This window comes from Tachyglossus aculeatus, chromosome 11, assembly GCF_015852505.1.
Source record: "Tachyglossus aculeatus isolate mTacAcu1 chromosome 11, mTacAcu1.pri, whole genome shotgun sequence".
Lineage (NCBI taxonomy): Eukaryota > Metazoa > Chordata > Mammalia > Monotremata > Tachyglossidae > Tachyglossus > Tachyglossus aculeatus.
Window position 1 is genome coordinate 44,760,252 of NC_052076.1, and position 21,088 is coordinate 44,781,339.

General features: G+C 42.0%; 1 protein-coding gene across 2 annotated transcripts in view; it reads right to left on the reverse strand.

Annotated features, from left to right (window-relative positions):
* The window catches only part of ZCCHC14 (zinc finger CCHC-type containing 14), a 76,197-nt gene that overhangs the window by 20,430 nt on the left and 34,679 nt on the right, over nucleotides 1-21,088 (reverse strand). For both annotated transcript variants that reach the window (XM_038753834.1, XM_038753833.1), the window contains exon 3: nucleotides 10,574-10,647. In XM_038753834.1, the coding sequence (XP_038609762.1) occupies nucleotides 10,574-10,647 (74 nt within the window). The remainder of the gene's footprint in view (nucleotides 1-10,573; nucleotides 10,648-21,088) is intronic.

Below are 21,088 nucleotides of genomic sequence, written 5' to 3' on the forward strand. Positions count from 1 at the left end.
AATTTGGAAGTAGAAAGAAAACCAGGGGAAGGAAAGAATCAGTCATAGCAGTGCATGCCTCAGCCTTCCAATCCACCAGAGAGGAGCCACTTTGCCAATAAAAACCTCTCCTACCTCACCTTACTACCCTCCTACTACAACCCAGCCTGCAAACTTTGCTCCTTTAACTACAACCCAGCCTGCAAACTTTGCTCCTCTAATGCCAGCTTACTGACAGTACTTAGATCTCGTCTATCTGGCCACCAACCTCTCGCCCACATCCTGCCTCTGGCCTGTATGCCCTTTCTGTTCATATCCGACACAGTTATTCACCCCACCTTCAGAGCCTTATTGAAGGCACATCTCCTCCAAGAAGCCTTCCCTGACTAAGCCCTCATTTCCTCTTTTCCCACTCACTTCTACATCCCCTGACTTGCTCCCTGTACTCACCACCACACCCCCGCTCCACAGCACTTGTGTGTGTGTGTTTGTGTGTATACGTATATATATAAAATAACAAATTTTATTCATATATGTATATATATGAATAAAATTTGTTTATATTAATGTCTGTCTCCCCCTCTAGACTGTAAGCTCGTCATGGGCAGGGAATGTGGCTGTTGTGTTGTACTCCCCCAAGCGCTTAGTACAGTGCTCTGCATACAGTAAACGCTCAGTAAGACTGATGGATTGATGTGCCACGGTCTAGAACAGGGTGGTGATTGCCAACAGCAGGTGTGATGACCTGTGATTCCAAGTAATGGCAGCAGAGAATCCCAAGTATCAGGCTGAACGAGGCAAAGCCTGAGACCGACAAACAGAAAAATACAGCCCGACACAAAAACAAAGACAGAGACAAAGGGTAACAGAGATCGCAGAATAATGTCCGAGGCACAAGAGAGAGGCACAGTTGCGGTGAAACGTCACTCACCCCTGAGCAGTTTTCCTATTAATTACTTGTAAAATACCTATGTAAGAAAAGGATCAAGATCCAAGATGTACCTTTAATGATCAAGCTAGAGATTCAGTACAGAAACTATACGGGCTTGTTCATATATCCCTAGGGTTTTGTTGAAAATTAAAATATTCCTCACTATTCATGGTTTTTTTAAACCACCACTGCACATACCCTAAAAGGGCCACATGAATTTTCATTAGTGTATAGTTTATGATTTAGCTTTATGCCAGAAGCTGGAAGACCCTAACAAAAAGGAAGTACTGGGCCAGTCTCATTACTAAAACTCACTTTCCATTTAAAGCACACCTAAGCTTAAAGGGAAGACATTTCACTCTAGGAATTTTCGGTCAAAGTTTTAAGAATCTCAACTACAAGAAAAAGTTAATTCTTTAAATAAGTTAAAGTTTTCCATACTAAATACCAACGGCAACTGTCAACATAAGAAAACTTTCCAGTCATTAGAGTGTTCTACCAAAAGTACTGACGCTATGTTTTTTTTCCAAAGGGCATTACATAATGGAAAATTTCTTTTCCCACAACTTTTATACTGAGTCAAAACCCAAACAGTTTCTAATTTCATAATTTCTTGACTCTTCCTTTCCTCCTCAGGCCATACAATTATGCCCTCAGAAAAATTAAAATCTAAAATCCCATTTCAAACCCTGAAGGACATTAATTTTGATTATTATGGGAATTTATTAAAGACTGTGTTTCTAAATCCTAAAATAGACACAAGGTGATCAGATTGAACGCTGCCCAAATCTCGTAATCTCCTTTAACCCCATTTATCCCCATTTTATCCCCAAGGTCACACCGCAAACCCGTGGCAGAGCAGGGACTGGAAACTGAGACTCCCGACAGTCCTGTGCTCTTTCCCCAGACCGGCCTGCCTTTCCTCTCTTGTGGGAGTAACCTGTCTTTATAGACAGCTAGTAACAAATAAAATAAAGTCAGAGTACTCTGAATTGTTTGTTCAGACTGTATTTTTCTGCCACTACATCACTGAGTTGATATCTTGGCAAAAGGTATTTCTACATACTGCAGGTCAGCTATTAAGCTGAAGTTGGCAACCTTACGATCGTCCCTGGCTGAACTTAGCTCCCTTTACCATTCCAGATTAAATTGGATCCAGCTCATGGACTGTGGAGGAAACACCCCTGTTGGGGCTCTGACTCTGGGGATTTGCCATGACCAGGTGCTGAATCGCCAGTGAAGTTTGGCCCTGGCCATTATTTTCTCACCGAGCTGTTTCATATCCCATGTACCAAGCCAAGCTAAGATCTTGAGCTACGATCCACCTTTTACATGCGGTTAGATGTAAAGATATATTGCCCGGTTAAATCCTTGCAGGTTCCTGCAAAATTTATCACTACGTTCAAGAGGGCTTTTGATAAATTCACAGATGAGTGGTCCAAAATGCATTATTTGAGAGGAAGGTACGAAAAACAACTCAGCATGCTTGCTTCACCCCTCTAGCACCAACCTACACACTATACTTCAATCTCACCTACCTCGCCGCTGACCCATCGCCCATGTCCTGCAACTCCCTTCCCCTTCATCTCCAACAGGCTACCGTTCTCCCCACCTTCAAAGCCTTATGAAAATCCTCCAAAAGGTGTTCCCTGACTAACCCCTGCTTTCCCTTACTCCCTCTCCCTTCTGTATTTCCCTTGCCCTTGGATCTGTACCCTTTATTTACCCTACCCTCTGCCCCACAGTACTTGAGTACACATCCGTAATTTATTTTAATGTCTGTCTCCCGCTCTAGACTGGAAGCTCTCTGTGGGCAGGGAACATGTCTAACAACTCTGTTATACTGTTCTCTCCCAAGTACTTAATACAATGCTCTGGACATAAAAAGTGCTTACTAAATACCATTGATTGAATATACAAAGGCAAGCTGGGGATGCTAACTGGTTCTATCATCATCAATGGCATTTATTAAGCATTTAATGTGCACAGCACTGTACTAAGTGCTTGGGAGAGTACGATACAGAGTTGGTAAACAAGTTCTCTGCCCACAACCAACTTACAGTCTAGAAGGAGGAGACAGACATTAATATAAATAATTTATAATATATATAATTTATAGATATATAAGTTCTACCTGAAATATTAGGATGGAGGCAGAGGAGAGAAATCACTATCCAGTTCCTGAGAGTCTCGTACCAAACAGTGGTGAGTCTGTTGGGTTTGACTGGTTACGTTGACTCTTGCCGCTGAGGTCTAAGTTCCTACCTCCAAGGCACCTGCCAGGTTTTGCCCAGACCAGGGACAATTCAAGATGCTTTGGAGCATAAAGCTGTGATAAGACAGAAATTCCTCAGGCAAGTACCTCTTTCCTTAATGTTAGCTCCCTGTCACTTTTCACCCTGTCACAGTTAATAAATGGAAATCGTGGGGCGGGGGAGGAGAGGCTAAGCTTAGACTACAAGCAGCTGTCCAGGGAAGGAGAAAAAAAGTCTCTGTCCTATCTGTTCATTCATTCATTCAAATGTTTTTGAGCGTTTACTGTGTGCAGAGCACTGTACTAAGCACTTGGGAGAGTACAATGTAACAATAAACAGACACACTCCCTTCCCAAAATAAGCTTCAGTCTAGAGGAGGAGATCTGGCCTTCCCCCTCTGTGCTACCTCCCTTCCGAGCCTCTGATGTGGAAAAACCAAATGGGAAGTCAGATTTGAAAGCAGAGGCAGGGTGAGGAGAGGAAGGGGCAGGGAGGGAACAGTCTTCCCAGGGCAGAGATTAGACCTAATGTCAGGTGGGGTTTAGGGACCCTGGTTTACATCAGCTATCCCGTCTGGACTACTGCACTAGCCTTCTCTCTGATCTCCCATCCTCGTGTCTCTCTCCACTTCAATCCATACTTCATGCTGCTGCCGGGATTATCTTTGTCCAGAAACGCTCTGGACATATTACTCCCCTCCTCAAAAACCTCCAATGGCTACCGATCAATCTGCGCATCAAGCAGAAACTCCTCACCCTGGGCTTCAAGGCTCTCCATCCCCTCGCCCCCTCCTACCTCACCTCCCTTCTCTCCTTCTACTGCCCAGCCCGCACCCTCCGCTCCTCCACCACTAATCTCCTCAATGTACCTCGCTCTCGCCTGTCCCGCCATCGACCCCTGGCCCACGTCATCCCCCGGGCCTGGAATGCCCTCCCTCTGCCCATCCGCCAAGCTAGCTCTCTTCCTCCCTTCAAGGCCCTGCTGAGAGCTCACCTCCTCCAGGAGGCCTTCCCAGACTGAGCCCCTTCTTTCCTCTCCCCCTCATCCCCCTCTCCATCCCCCCGTCTTACCTCCTTCCCTTCCCCACAGCACCTGTATATATGTATATATGGTTGTACATATTTATTACTCTATTTATTCATTTATTTATTTATTTTACTTGTACATTTCTATCCTACTTATTTTATTTTGTTGGTATGTTTGGTTCTGTTCTCTGTCTCCCCCTTTTAGACTGTGAGCCCACTGTTGGGTAGGGACTGTCTCTATGTGATGCCAATCTGTACTTCCCAAGCGCTTAGTGCAGTGCTCTGCACATAGTAAGCTCTCAATAAATACGATTGATTGATTGATTGATTGATTGATCAGCAATTAAGGCACGACATATCTCCAGATTTCAAATATTGTAGTCGCTCAAAACCAAGAGTATGCCTGAACAGACAAATAAAAATTAGGGTATGGGAAGTGAGTGCATGTGTTCCTCAAGAAGAGGGAGAATAAGTACCAATTGCAATTTGTTGAAATTTGACACTGTAAATTTTGTCCTACTGCCCTTCAAATACAAGTCCCTAATCCTGCTCCTCTTGGTGCTAAAAGTGGAACTTAATGAATAAGCCAATTGGGAGGGTTTTAGGCTACTTGGCTTCTGAGCAATTCTACTTCTCGTCATTTCATTCCCAATGAGTGAAATGTATAGCAGTAGCATGAAAAGAAAAAGACAAAGCACCCAGAAAAAAAATGCCACGGAGGACTGTGAGGAGGACTGTGCATCCTCCCATAGGAGCTGCCCACTGACCCACTGGAACCCCTCCTCCATAGTTAGTAATGGTATTTATTGAATACCCATTGGGTACAATACATGGGAAGGTAAAACAGTATGAAGAGACGTGCTCCCTGTCCCAAAGAAGCTTAGAATTTAATGGGGGAGACAGATACTGAAATTCAGTGGGGGATCTTGAGCATGAAGAGAGCTGAAGTCTGTTGGATCTGGGTAGGGAGGGAGGAGATCTGGGCCATGGGAATAGTGTGAACAAGGGGCAGAGACAACAGAATTAAGGATGATGAACAATTAGAAGAGAACGAGTAGGGGGGTAGCAGGAGAAGACCACATACAGTACCAGCCCACACTTGATGGGTGCCAAGTCCCTGATGGGCCCCGACTTTGTTCCAGCCCTCAAGTACAGGAAAGAGCAATCACACAACAGGAAATGGTTTTAAAGTTACAGATGCTAAGTTTAGCTTGAAGATGAGGTGCTTTTCCTCCCTGTTATTTTTTTTTCCCTAGGTAGGGCCAGCCCTCTGCAAGTCGACTTCTCAGGGACTACCACACTGGATAGTAGGATAATCCTACTGTCTTGGGAAGGAGCCTGGGAAACACCTACTTCTGCTCATTCACTTCCTAGTCCCTGAAGCCAGGGACTGCGGGCATCACCAGCTGCCTGGAGCGTAGGTGCCCACCTAGTCCACCCCCTTGGGCAGGCAGGGTGGGATGGGGTATGCAGGACTGTTCACCCATCCGCTCCCCAAGTCCTCCACGGAATTTCTTTTATGTGCTGTAGCCAGTCTGCTTCGCTCATCGGAAAAGAAATGACCGGGAGTGATGTTGTCCAGGGATTGTGTGACAAGCCACTGATTGTGAGGTCCTAGCCATGCTTACAGAAGAAGCTGAGAAGAATTGTGTGCAATGGATACTCCATTCCAGACTGTCCTTTGCTGTACTAATCAATCAATCGTATTTATTGAGCGCTTACTGTGTGCAGAGCACTGTACTAAGCGCTTGGGAAGTATAAGTTGGCAACATATAGAGACGGTCCCTACCCAACAGTGGGCTCACAGTCTAGAAGGGGGAGACAGAGAACAAAACCAAACATATTAACAAAATAAAATAAATAGAATAGATATGTACAAGTAAAATAGAGTAATAAATTAGAGTACTACTTCATTTCCCAAGTGCAAGGCCAGTTATTTTGAACGTGCTCCCTACGCTCCCAATGTCTCTGAAGTGTCTGATCTGCTTATAGAATAACCCTTTTCCCCAATTAACTTATGCCAAGTTAGTTTACTGCAATTGCTCCCAGCAATCTGTGCTACATCACTGTGTGCAAGACTATAAATTCACTAGGTTTTTAAAGCATTTATTTTACCATATATAGCAGCTGCCTGCAATGAGAATTTCAAGATCCTAAGGCCACTAAACAACAATATGCCGGGAAGCAGCATAACCTAGTGGAAAGAGTACCAGCCTGAGTCAGAGGACCTGGGCTCTACTCCTGGCTCCACCACCTGCCTCATGTGTGACTTTGGTCAAGTCACAGAACTTCTCTGAGCCTCTGTTTCATCACTTGTAAAATGTGGATTTAATCCTACTCCCTTCTACTTAGAATGTGAGCCTCGTCTGTGACAGGGACTGAATCCAACCTGATTATATTGTATCTAATAAGAAATCTAAATTGAAGGCACACTATGATAATGTTTCTCAAGAATCCCTTTTAAAGGAAAAATCAGATTACAGCAATCACTGATTCAAAGAGAATTAATTACTGAGTTAGAGGGTAGATGATTTGAAAATAACACCACGACAGACTTGATATAAATCCTGCATTACTGTCATGGAGTTCACCTTTAATAACACTGTGTTATTTGACTGAAGTAAATACAGTAAAGTTGTAAAAACATGAAACGAATTATGGTTCAGTACAGTAAAGCTGAGAGAGAAATTGGGAAAGTCATGACTGGTCGCATGTGTGCACACAATCACCAATGGCATTTATGGAGTGCTTACTATAGGCAGAGCACTGTACTGAGCGCTTGGGAGAGTATAATACAACAGAGTTGGCAGACACATTCTGGGTCCCCTTCTATTCTCCAACTAAACCCACTCCCATGAAGAACTCATTTGCTCCTGTGGCTTCAACTACCATCTCTACACAGATGATTCTCTAATCTCTATAGTATCACATTTCCTCCTGCCTTCAAGACATCTTTACTTGGATGTCCTGCCTAAACTGTCCGAACTAGAACTCTTTATCTCCCCAAACTTTCCCATCACTGTAGACAGCACCACCATCCTTCCTGTCTCGCAAACCCATAACCTTGGCATTATCAACTCCTCTCTTTCATTCATTCACTCTTTCAATCGTATTTATTGAGCGCTTACTGTGTGCAGAGTACTGTACTAAGCGCTTGGGAAGTACAAATCGGCAACATTTAGAGATGGTCCCTATCCAACAACGAGCTCACAGTATAGAAGGGGTGGGGGGGGGGACAGACAACAAAACGAGTAGATAGGTGTAAATACCATCGGAATAAATAGAGTTATAGCTATATCCACATCATTAATAAAATATAGTAAATGCACAAATAGAGTAATAAATATGTACAAATATATACAAGTGCTGTGGGGAAGGGAAGGTGGTAGGGCATAGGGAGGAGGAGGGAATGGGGAGGGGAGGAGGGGGAGGAGAGGAAAAAAGGGGGGTTCAGTCTGGGAAGGCCTACTGGAGGAGGTGAGCTCTCAGTAAGGTTTTGAAGGGAGGAAAAGAGCTAGTTGGCGGATGTGTGGAGGGAGGGCATTCCAGGCCAGAGGAAGGACGTGGGCCGGGGGTCGATGGCGGAACAGGTGAGAACAAGGCACAGTGAGGAAGTGAGCGGCACGGGAGTGGAGGGTGCGGGCTGGGCTTTAGAAGGAGAGATGTGGGGGTGAGCTAGGAGGGAGTGAAGTGATGGAGAGCTTTGAAGCTGAGAGTGAGGAGTTTTTGCTTGATTCAAAGGTTGACAGGCAACCACTGGAGATTTCTGAGGAGGGGAGTGACATGCCCAGAACGTTTCTGTACAGAGATGATCCGGGCAGCAGAATGAAGTACAGACTGAAGCGGGGAATAGGAGGATGGGAGATCAGAAAGGAGGCTGATGCAGTAATCCAGTCGGGATAGGATGAGAGACTGAACCAGCAAGGTAGCGGTTTGGATGGAGAGGAAAGGGCGGATTTTGGCGATGTTGTGGAGGCGAGACCAGCAGGTTTTGGTGATGGACTGGATGTGTGGGGTGAATGAGAGAGGAGAGTCAAGGATGACACCAAGGTTGCGGGCTTTTGAGACGGGAAGGATGGTAGTGCCATCTACAGTGAAAGGAAAGTCAGGGAGAGGACAGGGTTTGGGAGGGAAAATAAGGAGCTCAGTCTTGGACATATTTAACCACATATTCAATCCATCACTAAATCCTGTTGGTTCAACCTTCACGACGTCGCTAAAATCCACCCTTTCCTCTCCATCCAAACTGCTACCACTTTAATCCAAGCACTTTCCTTCTCCTGCCTTAACTGCCTCAGTCTCCTTGCTGATGTCCCTTCCTCCTGTCTCTCCCCACTCCGGTCAATCAATCGTATTTACTAAGCGCTTCCTATGTGCAAAGCACCGTATTAAGTACTTGAAAGAAGACAACTCCAAACTTCACTCTGCTGCCTGGATCATTTTTCTATAAAAATCGTGGCTTAGTGGAAACAGTATAGACTTGGGAGTCAGAGGTCGTGGGTTCTAATCCCAGCTCCACCACTTGTCACCTGTGTGACTCTGGGTAAATCACTTCAATTCTCTGTGCCTCAGTTACCTCATCTATAAAATGGGGATTATGACTGTGACCTCCACGTGGGACAACCTGATTACCTTGTACCTACCCCAGTGCTTAGAACAGTGCTTGGCACATAGTTAGTGCTTAATAAATACCATTTTTTTCCTCAAGAACCTCCAGTGGTTGCCCAACCACCTTCATGTCAAATAGAAACTCCTGGCTTGGCTTTAAACCCCTCAATCACCTTGCCCCCTCCTACCTCACCTTGCTACTCTTCTCCTACAACCCAACTTGCACACTTTGCCCCTCTAATGCCAATCTACTCGTTGTACGTCGATCTCATCTATCTGGCCCATGTCCTGTCTCTGGAAAAGGATCATCTTCCCTCTTCACATTGGACAACATTCTTCTCACCTTCAAAATCTTGCTTAAAGCACATCTTCTCCAAGAGGCCTTCCCGATTAAGTCCTCACTTCCTTTCCTAACACTCCCTTCTGAATCACCTTGATTTGCTCCCTTTATTCACCCCCACCTCAGCCCCAAGGCACTTATGTTCATATCCATAATTTATTTATATTAACGTCTCCCTCCCCGGCTAGACTGTAAGACTGTTGCGGACAGGGAATGTGTCTTTTATATTGTACTATCTCAAGTGCTTAGTACAATGCTCTGCACACAGCAGCACTCAACAAATATGATTGACTGATTGACTGTCCTAGGCACTTGGGAAAGTACAATATAGTAGAGATGATGGGGACATTCCCTGTCCACAAGAAGCTTACAGTGTATAGATAGGCTTTAAAATAATGCATTATGGTTACAGAGCTGTAAAGCAACCAACAGATGGTGTTTCTTCAAGAAAGCTCGGGGAAAAATTAAGGGTATATAGTCAGCCTTTTCCCATCTTCTGCAGCTCCCCCTACACTTCCTTCTCCAATCCTAAAATTAGATGCAAAGATGCATGCCCCTTCTTTTAAATAAAGGGGATGGGAAAAATGCAGGTCTGTCAATATGATCAATCAACAGACTTCAAATGCTTATTATTTGTAGAGTGCTGTACTAAGCTCTTTGAAGAGTACAATAAAATAAGTTTGCATGATCCCCACTCTTAAGGAGTTTACAATCTAGTAGGGGAGACAATAAATAAATTACAGATAGATTATAAAGATATGTAGCTAAGTGCTACTGGGGACTGAGAGTACTTTAACTATTTAGGTGGTGTAGAAGTGCTAAAATGGCAGGCAGAGATACCAGGTGGGGAAGATTAGAAATCAAATGGAAAAGGCAGCTAGAAGATGGGATCTCTGAATATTACTCTTGGAAGAAGCCCAGCTCACTGAGTAAAGACAATTTTTCCATGTTAGGTTGTAAAGCTACATCGCAACTCTGTACTGTAATACAGTATTTTTTGAAAGCATCAGGTTTGAGAATTCTAGAGTTTTGAACACCAGTTTATGATGTTACACTGTATTTGCAGAGCTAAGATGTATCAAAATTTCATGTACGCTTTCAAAGCAATACTGTATAAATTTACGGCCCTGATTTAAATATCATGTGTGTTCAAAGAAGAGCAAAACTGTAGTAAGATAGTCATAACTATTTCTGAACAAAAAGTGGATTTGTAGGGGGGAAAAAGCAATCCAACCATCAAGAATAAGGAGAATTCACAAATCCATAAATTGACTTTATGCTTTTGCAGAATATCACACAAAAAGGCAAAACATTTTAGTCAGAAAATGGCTGGCAAAGAATATTAAAAAAATAAGTAGCTGTAACCTAACTAAAAAAGAAAGTAGCATAGGGCCCATAATTTCTCTCTCAACAAAACGGGAACTTTAAACCTTACCTCAAAGGAACATTCAACAATTCTTTCATTCTTCTTGTGCGATAATCCCTTCAATTCAATCTTTTCAACACTCACTGTTAAAAACAAAAAGTGAGAAAGAAGAAAGAATGAAGCATTGAAGTACACCAAATTACATGAAACAATATAGGGTGCTAATAGAAGGACTGCTAGCAATTTCAATTTAAGTCATTTACAAAACAGAGCTCAAAAACCTCCACAGTTCAGGGATTTTTCAATTTGCTAAGCATAGGGAGGCTCTCAAGCAGCAGTTCCAGGTGAGTGCTGTTTTAGGGAGGTGGGGGAAGGAAGAGTGAAACAGTGCTCCTTAGCATCAAGCACTAGAACTTGAATTAGAAGAAAGTGTGGTTGGGAAGGGGGACAATGACAAGTTATTACGGAATATAATATTAAGTGTGAATACCTATTTTAGATTAGAACGTAATTTTGACAGATCTATGGGAATTATGCAAATATGCTTAAGGATCATCAATAAGTGATGGCTCAGTGCTGGTACAGTTCCCCAATCAGTGCTTTCTCTAATTTTTACTATCACTGAGTTGACTAGATCTTCTGGGATATATCAGGGTTTGCTGTGTGGCAAACAATTTACAATATAAAAATATGTATGTAAGTAGGAGGGAGAACAGGTATTGAATCCTCATTTTAATGAGCCACAGAGAAGTTAAGTAATTTGCTCAACATCACACAGGAGGTAAGAGGCAGAGCCAGAATTAGAACCCAGATCCCCAGACTCTTATCATTGGCTTCAAGGGTCTACACCAGCTCTCTGCACCTGCTGTGTCCTAGCTGCCTCTCCCTTTGCTCCTCCAAAACGTGCCTTCTAACTGTATCTTACTCGGGATTCTTCCACCTCCATCCCCTCGCTCACACTGTTCCCTAGCCTGGAACTCCCTCCTCCTCTTTCAAATCCAATAGGCCATACTCCTCCCATCTTCAGAGCCCTTCTAAAAATCCCACCTCTTCCAAAACCCAGGTCAGGACTCTTTCCGCTGGGCACAGGATCCTGAAGGTTTTTAAACAGTGCCAGGACAGGAGAAGAATTCACATAAAAAGTGGAAAAAAAATGGTTAAAAGATTAAGATGTTAAGGGAAGACATTCAAATCCTACTCTTACTCAGGATCCTCCACAAGCTTCCCAATCTTACTGCCTCATTCCCTCGCCTGCCCCACCCACTTCAGCCTGACAGATAATAGAAGGGGTGGAGAAATAGAACGGGGAGGAAATAAGAATCAAATTTGTAGCCACAGGCCTTGAATCTTCAAGATCTGCTTTGATGTGGAACAGAAACTAGAGTTTCAAAGCTCCAAAAAGCAATGCAACATTTTCACTGCCTTAAAAACGATCCACTTTTAACATGTCTTTCTTTTTGCAGGAATGGAGGCATCACGGGAGGTTTTTAGGGGGGTTGCAGATTCAAGTGGTTTGAGAATTACTCTACTGGACTTCGTCAGGAGGTTCTAGTGGGGCTTATCAGACCATGCTCCTCATTTCCCTAGCACTGACCACACTACTGAATTTGTGGAAAGTAATGAAAGAGGGAAAGTCAAATCTATTTCACCAGCTTTACAATCTTGCCTGTGAGCCCCATGTGGGACAGGGACTGTGTCTGGCTCAATACAGCACTTGACACACAGTAAGCATTTAAATACCACAATTACTATTATTGCCTATGGGACATCTCCATATGAACCATGGGCACCTTAAAGCCAACATGGTAAAAACTGAATTCATTTTCTTTTCTAAATGCCCCATCCTAACTTTCCCATCATAATCAACAATACTACCAATACCGCCCTAATCCAGAAGTGTGTAAATTTGGTGTTCTTTGACTCCTTGCTACCTCTTCATTCAGTTGTATTTAGAATGTTTACTGTGTACAAAGCACTGTACTAAGCGCTTGAGAGAGCACAATACAACAGATACACTCTCTGCCCACAACAAGCTCACAGCTTCTTCCTTCTCACATTCAGTCTGTTGGTCAATACTGTCAGCTTTCCTCAATCAGTGGCATTTAACGAATGCCTGCTGAATACTTAGCACAGTACTAACTACCTAGGAGAACAATAGTAGTAAGGCATTATGCTCCTGGCTCTCAAGGAGCTTACAATTTAATGTGGGAGCCAGACAAATTATTTACGGATGGTGAAAATAGGAAGAAGATAAAGCATGAAGCAGTATAACCATTTCGACGCAGAACAGCTGAACAAATAGCTGAATGTGCCACTAAATCTATAAATAAAATATAAAGATAGAAATAAACATATGTAGAGGAGAGCTAAGAATAGGAATAAAATATATACGAGCTAAGGGCAACTGCTGAGCTGACAACTGAGATACAGTGAATTAATCTGGGAAGGCTTTTTGGAAGAGGTGGGATTTTTAGAAGGGCTCTGAAGATGGGAGGAGTATGGCCTAGTGGATTTGAAAGAGGAGGAGGGAGTTCCAGGCTAGGGAACAGTGTGAGTGAGGTGATGGACGTGGAAGAATCCCGAGTAAGATACAGTTAGAAGGCACGCTTCGGAGGAGCAAAGGGAGCGGCAGCTAGGACACAGCAGGTGCAGGGAGCTGGTGTAGACCCTTGATGCCAATGATAAAGAGCTTCTGCTTAACATGGAAGAAGATGGGTAGCCAACACAGGGTTTTAAAGCATGGAAAGATATGTGCTGAGAGAAAACGCCAGAAGATTTACAGTGCAGCAGGATGAAGTATGAACTGGACTGTGTTGGCATGGAGATAAGTGAGGAAGTTGATACAGTCTAACACTGATATGGCAAGAGCTTGGATCAGGGTGGTAGTTGTTTCCATAAAGAAGTGGTGACTCTGGGAAGTTTTATGGAATATGAATTTTGCCATTAACTGGATGTGATGATGCCACAGATGTGGGCTTCTGAGGCAGGGAGGCTGATAGTGTCAACATATGTAAGACAGAGGGAGGACTAGGTTACAATGGAAGATGAGAAATTCAGTTCTGGACATGTTAAGTTTAAGGTGTCAGCAAGACAGCTCAAGAGTATGGTCTGGAAATAAGAGAAAATGCAAGAAAAAGAAGGGTATAAGTCACTTATTTACCAAGTGACTAAAACGGATACTCTCAAATGGACTTAGCTTTGGACACACCATACACTGAATTATTAAAATACTCAAGGCTTAAGGTCACCCTTTACCCGACTTCCTTATTTACATTAATGTTCACGGTGAGAATACTCACCTGAGAGTTATTCTCCATCTGCACTGCTGCTCCCTACACTGGGCCCCCCCAAAGTTAGTTACATTGAGCTACATAAGCACTTTCTTTGGCACTAATATCCACCTCGTTTAAAATAACATTTTAAGCCTAAAATAGTACCCTTCAGGAAGATTTGTATGTGTTTTTAAAGAATGCTCATTTCCCTTTTCGGCAACACAGAAAGTTCTATATTTAAAGATTGAACACCTCCTACCTCCATTCAACAAAACCACTCAATGTTCCTTTCCCCCTTCCTGAGATTCATTTAGTCTGCAAACAATAGGGAACGTTCATGTTTCTCCACACCAGAATTAAAAACCCTTACTCCAAGCAATCACTCACATCCACATCCTTTAGTGTTCTTAAACAATACTCTGTACGAAGTCAATGAACGCAGAATGATGCTGTCAGCATTTTAGCTGGCCACAGAATACCACATGTCTGCCTAAGTGTTCCAAGGCTTCACAATATTAGAGGCTATGAAAAATAAAAAAACAAAAAAATCCCCAAAACCACACACACCACAACCATCTGGACAGAAAGTGGGAAATGACTCATATCTGGACAGGAAAAAAAATCTAAAAACCAGATGGATATTATTCAACTGTTTTGGGGGCAAGAAAAGAGACTTTTTAAACTCCCGGACTTAAATGTTTGTAGAGACCTTTTCAAAATCTTTAGTCTGATCAGAACTGTGATTTGTGTTAGCTCAATAAAATGACAGTTTATGTAACCTACAGCCGGCTGGCTGCACAGTCTATTGCCAGAACAGATTTGTACTAAATAAATTATTCAGGAGGACGGCTGAATTCGCTACATACCAAGAATTGAAATGGTCCATCTTCAAAGCCCTCCTGAAATCACATCACTTTCAGGAAACCTTTCCACAATTAATTTTTCTTCTCCTTAGGTCACAACCCCAACTATCACTTTGGACCTTTTGCTCCAGCTACACATTACTCGCTCTCACTCACCCATAGTAGTTCCACATAAAATCCACTTACTCTGTTATTCAAACACATTCATCAAAGCACCCATTTTTCTTTTCTCTTTGTCTACCTGTAAATCATTTTGCATCTGTCTTCTCCACTATGATGTAAGCTTCTTGAGGGCCCGCATCAGGCCTTCTGACTCTACTCTTCAAGCACTCTGATGCATGCTGGACACATAAGTGATCAGTGAATCTATTAATTTTTGTTTGATGTTAGCCTCCTAATCGGAGTTGCCTTTTTTTGAAATACACCTGTCTATAATGTAGGGCTCAGAAGATCGGAAATGAGTTGGCAAAGAAAACGGTGCCATCCCAAGTACAGGCATACCCCAGATTCTGAACCCGCCACAATGCATAAATCCAGAAATGCACTGTAGCAGTAGTATATATTAAGCATCGACAACATACATCCCACTGTACTAAACCTTAGGATAATTACCCAGGTGAGAACTAGACAACAAAGCACTACTTGCCATTGTATCCCATGATCCGTAGCCCTACCCCTGACATTACATTCAGTTGCTGCAGGGTTGGCAACTTAAACCAGTGATGTGAATACCACTCCTGCTACAGTATACCTTGGGCAATATGTGCCGCAGCCCCCACACACTGGAGCTGCTGCGGCATACAACTCCTCATCTTCTTAAAACTGTCACATAATGCTTTGAGTTCCTCCAATAAAGATAAAACAGTAATTTAGTGACATCTGTCATTACAGTATACAGCGAGTAAAGGAATTTCATATTAGTTTTTCAGATATTGTGAAAAGGATTAACATCCGTCTCCTCTTTTGGATTGTAAGCTTGTTGAGGGCAGGGAGCGCTTCTGCTAATTCTGTTGTACTGTACTCTCCCAAACACTCAGTACAGTGTTCTGCACATAATAAGAGCTCAATAAATATGATTGATTGATTGATTGGATCTAATAAGCAAGTCTATGATGAAAAAAATACTCAATATAACCTTTCACAATACAACTGCATTTTTAAAGACCTTTTACCCAAAGTTATTGTGGATGGTATATCTCGTCTTGATAATAACAACTATGGCATTTGTCAAGCGCATACAATGTGCCAAGCACTGTTCTAAGCACCGGGATACAAACAAGGTAATCAGGTTGTCCCAAGTGGGGCTCACCCTCTTAATCCCCATTTTACAGATGAGGTAACTGAGGCACAGAGAAGTTAAGCGGCTTGCCCAAGGTCACACAGGAGACAAGTGGCAGAGCTGGGATTAGTCCTCTGACTCCCAAGCCCACGCTCGTCACTAAGCCACAGTCTTGAAATCTAATGATGAACATTTTAAATTTATTTTATAGCCAACCAAAATACAAGAGACTCTATTGAATCACACTCTCAACAAAAAAATAAAGGCTTAATATTAATAACCCTCACAATCCTAATACTATCACCTTAGCTAACAATACCACCTTTATCCCCTATATAACAAAAATCCAAGTAAATTTTCTACTTTCCCTTTGGGAGTCTGCAGGAACACATTACTTCCTCTCCAAAATCCTTTCAATTTCTGACCCTTGCTTTTATGGCAGAAGATGACGTCGCAAATTTACCCTCTGACCTAGTAACTCCTATCTGATCTGTTTAATAAACTGGCAAAAAACCCCAAAACACTCTCTCTCCAAAACCCCTAATCATGTTATGCTACCATGGTAAACTGCTAGCTTGCTCAGTGAGAAATTAAAATAGAATAATAGTTCAGAACTAAAAAAAACCAAGCCTACTTTAAAAAAAGTTGTAAGATTTTTAAACTTTATTTTTAACTGAAAAAAGTTTAGCAAACCACAGTCCAAACAGAATTTAAAAAATATAAATGACTAAACAAGGATCTTCAAGTCAACAGTTTGAAGGCACTGGATAGGCAATCCCTTAGAAAAAGCTAGGGTGAAGGAAAAAATTTCAACTTTGGACAAATTTTTCCATTTTTGTAATGAAGGGGACATATACGTTCTTCAAGAATATGGTTCATACTCTAAAAGTCGATCATCTTAGACTTGGTTTGATCTGGCCAAGTAGTACATTCCTGCTAAAAATGAAAACTCATTTCGTGTTTCCATTCTTTCTAAGTTTACTGATTCAACCCCTCCTCCTACCCCCAAATTTCTATTTCCAAAAATAGAGTATTTTTGATATATTTCAACAACAGAAAATCAGGTACTTCCTGCAGGTACCTAATCAACAACGCCATTCTGGAAAGTACATTTTATCATCAAATTTCCACCATAAACCAGAATGAAGTTCCAATTCCCAAAAGACTTGTAAGTGAATAGTTTGCCCAAGCCCAATTAAGTGGCAAGTTATCTGTAATGTTACAATGGAAGAGTTACAGTGTTTCCAAAAAGTTTAGTAAGGGTACTCTAAAAATCAGTTTTTTAATGTTCCCTTTAATTGAATGTATTTTATTAATGCTTCTTACACAACAGTACGAAAGGATTTGTGAAGCAAAGTGTGTACTTCAGAAGACTATGGATGATGAACTAGTTTTTAACTATTTCTAATGTGTTTGAATCTTTGCAGTTGTGGTCTGCAGTTTTTAACCATATGGTAAGCTTACATGCTCCCCTGTTTGTCAGAGTCAAAGCAGCAGCTGCTCTTCCCGCATGCCTTGGCCTGAATGGCTGGCAATTTGGTGATAAAACCCAATGTGTAGGTATCAGATGGCAGTCTCTAAAAAATCCAACACTGGTGAACCCTCTAGCTCTGAAGGAATAACTGCAATTTTTTTTTTTAGAACAAAATGAAAGGAGTAATATACAACAACTTCAACGCACAGACACTAAAAGAAACCAAATCCACCCGCCACTTAATACCGAACAGTATACACATAAAAATTAAATTTTAAAGGGATATAACATGTTCCTACTAATAAGACAATGGCTCTTCTACCGAATGTATTGCATGTGCTTGTAAGAGTCAGGTAGCTCTTTATAGAAAAATGACATGGAATTCACTAAAATTTAGATTTCAATTTCAAGCTCCCAATGGCAAAATATATTCTTTATTAAAGCTATGCAATAAAGGGTGAAATTACCCTTTAAATAATCATACGGTGATTAAGACCACATGGAATTTTTAAAATTCCTATAAAGTTGATACTAAAAATACATTTGACAGATTTAAGTACTTGGCTTTATATTAAGTAAACTAAAAACTTATCCCCACTAATGCGAGCAATATCCGCTGGTCACTAAAGCACTAGTCAATGATCCATCTTTTATGAAAATAAAAAAGGAAAGAAAAAGGGTGGGTGGGTGATTGAAAAACATTTCAGAAGTTTCCTCTTGCTTTTACAAGTAGCTGCACATGTGAAACGGAGAATCAGTAAACTGTATATAGAAGCCCATTTTCAAAATGATGCAACTGATGGGTGAGGTCTTACCCACAAATACAGCAGGGGATAGAAAGGCTTATTTCTGGTTTAAAATCCATTTCACACTGACTTCACATTAATGTTGTTGTTGAAACAACGGACAATTCTCACAAAGACTACTTACTGGGAGGCAATGTGACCAAAAAGAAAGAGCATGGAACCAGAAATCAGGAGACCTGGGTTCTAACCCTGGGACCAGCACTTGCCTGATATGGAGCTTTGAGAAAGTGATATAACCACACACTGTGCCCTGGGTTCTTTATCTGTAAAAAGGTGGGGTGGGGGGTGAAATCTGTTCTCCCTCCCTCTTATAACTATAAGCCCAGGGAGGGACAAAGACTATGTCTCCTCAGATTACATTGTATTTTCTCTCCTGAGATCGAAATCAATAATAAAGGAACTAGTAGCCAAGAAATACACCAAAGATTAACGTTAGGAAGACTTGCTATGACAAGCCTGGAAAGAGTCATGAAATGTGCTGATGTAACAACTTTCACAAAAATACAAATCGTCAACTCTATGATGTTTCCAGTGACAATGTATAGATCCGAAAGCTGGACGGTGAAAAAACAGGATAGAAAGAACAACGATTCTTTTGAAATGTGGGTTGGAGAAGGCTTTTGCGAATACCATGGACAGCCTGAAAAACAAACAAATGGATTTTAGAGCAAATTAAACCAAAGCGGTCTTTGGAAGGCCAAATAATGTGACAGAGTAGCATATTTTGGACACAATCAGGAGGACTAATTCTCTGGAGAAGATACTAATGCTAGGAAAAATCCAGGGAAAACGTGGAAGAGGCAGACCAGCACCTAGATGGATAGAGACCGTAACAATGATAACGGAAGAACCGTTAGAAAGGTTGTGGATTATGGCAGAGGATAGGACGTTCTGGAGAAAGTATATCCATGGAGTCGCTATAAAACAGAAACAACTCCACGGCACTTAATAGTAATAACTCCAGAAAGGAGAGGGAGAAGGGGAAATTACGTCTTAGTCAAGGACTACTATGGAGGAGGAGATGTGATTTTAGTAACTAATAATAATGATGAGTAGTAGTAGTAGTATTTGTTGAGTGTTTACTATGTGCCAGACACTGTAATAAGTGCTGGGGCAGATATAAGATAATTGGGTTTAAGAGTTTAAGTGATTGGCCCAGGGTCACACAAAAGACAGGTGGTGGAGCCAGGATTAGAACCCAGATCCTTTCCAGGCCCATGCTCTTTCCACTAGGCCCGGCCGCTTTTCAAGGCATAGTGGGCCTTTAAATGTAGGAAGAGTGGTGGTCTGTCGTATATGATGGGAGAGTTCTAGGACATAGGGAGGATGTGGATAACAGGTTGGTGACAAGACAGAAAGGACTGAGGTATGAATTAAGTGGGTAGATATTAGCAGAGTGAAGTGTGGATTTAAAAATCAATCAATCAATCGCATTTATTGAGCGCTTACTGTGTGCAGAGCACTGTACTAAGCGCTTGGGAAGTACAAGTTGGCAACATATAGAGACAGTCCCTACCCAACAGTGGGCTCACAGTCTAGAAGGGGGAGACAGAGAACAAAACCAAACATATTAACAAAATAAAATAAATAGAATAGATATGTACAAGTAAAATAGAGTAATAAATATGTACAAACATATATACATATATACAGGTGCTGTGGGGAAGGGAAGGAGGTAAGATGGGGGGATGGCGAGGGGGATGAGGGGGAGAGGAAGGAAGGGGCTCAGTCTGGGAAGGCCTCCTGGAGGAGGTGAGCTCTCAGTAGGGCCTTGAAGGGAGGACGAGAGCTAGCTTGGCGGATGGGCAGAGGGAGGGCAATAGTGTGGGACAAAGTGCAACCAAATTCATAACCTTTTACCAACCTCAGTGTTTAGTGAAGAATAAGTACTTAATAAATGTTACATGCTAGATTAGAAGCTCTTTGAAAGCAGACATCATGTCTAATGTACTCTCCCAAGTGCTTAGTACAATGCTCTGCACAGAGTAAGTGCAACATCACTGACTGATACAAAGGCAGAAAAAAGAGGATCCCTGCAATTGACACAAATAATATTGTCCATTTAAGAACAGAATTAAATTCTGAGACCTTGAGAACTTCCTACTAACACAATTACTCTATTTTTTGTAGCATGATGCTTTACAAGAACGTAGTGCTAAGAGCTATACAAAATTTTACTGTTCACTGTTTGCCCTTTTTCGTTATTATTCAAAACATACTGCCCACTGAAGTGGTTATAATGCTGGGTGAGCATATGTCTTCCATAAATTAATCTCCCATTCTGAAATACGACAGAATGACAGCCAGATTTAGGTGCCATGAAATTCTGAAAATGTCAGCCACAGTACATCACAGAGATTCACTCTCCTATATATCAACAACTGCTCCAGGAACTGTTTTTGGGAGCAGCAACATGTGGTTCTAGTTACATATCTGGCCATATGGAAGAGAGCAATTCAAAATTACACTCTGAATTAGATTTCGCTTTTTACTGTTTGTAGTTTTGAGGACTCTCCAGGGCCCACTCTTATAGCAAGGTTATTAATACATGAAAGAGCCTTGTAAGAACTGAAAATCCCTGACCCGACCTAACTGTTGCTACGCCCTACCTGGTTTAAGCAGAATTAGGGCCAGAGTAAACACATCTCCCTGGACATGAGTGGGTCTCACAGTGAGGCCCACCAATTATGAGCAGAATACATACACTTCACAAGCTTATTACTGCTCAATCCCGTCTCCTCCTCATCCTCCCAGACCAGTCCAAGAGTCCTAGACCACATTTCCTCCAAGAGGTTTTCCCTAAGCCTTGGCTTCCCCTTTTTGCCCTCCCTTCTTGTAGCACCTGTGCACCTCTAAGACTGTAGGCTCATCTGTGGGCAGGGACTGTACT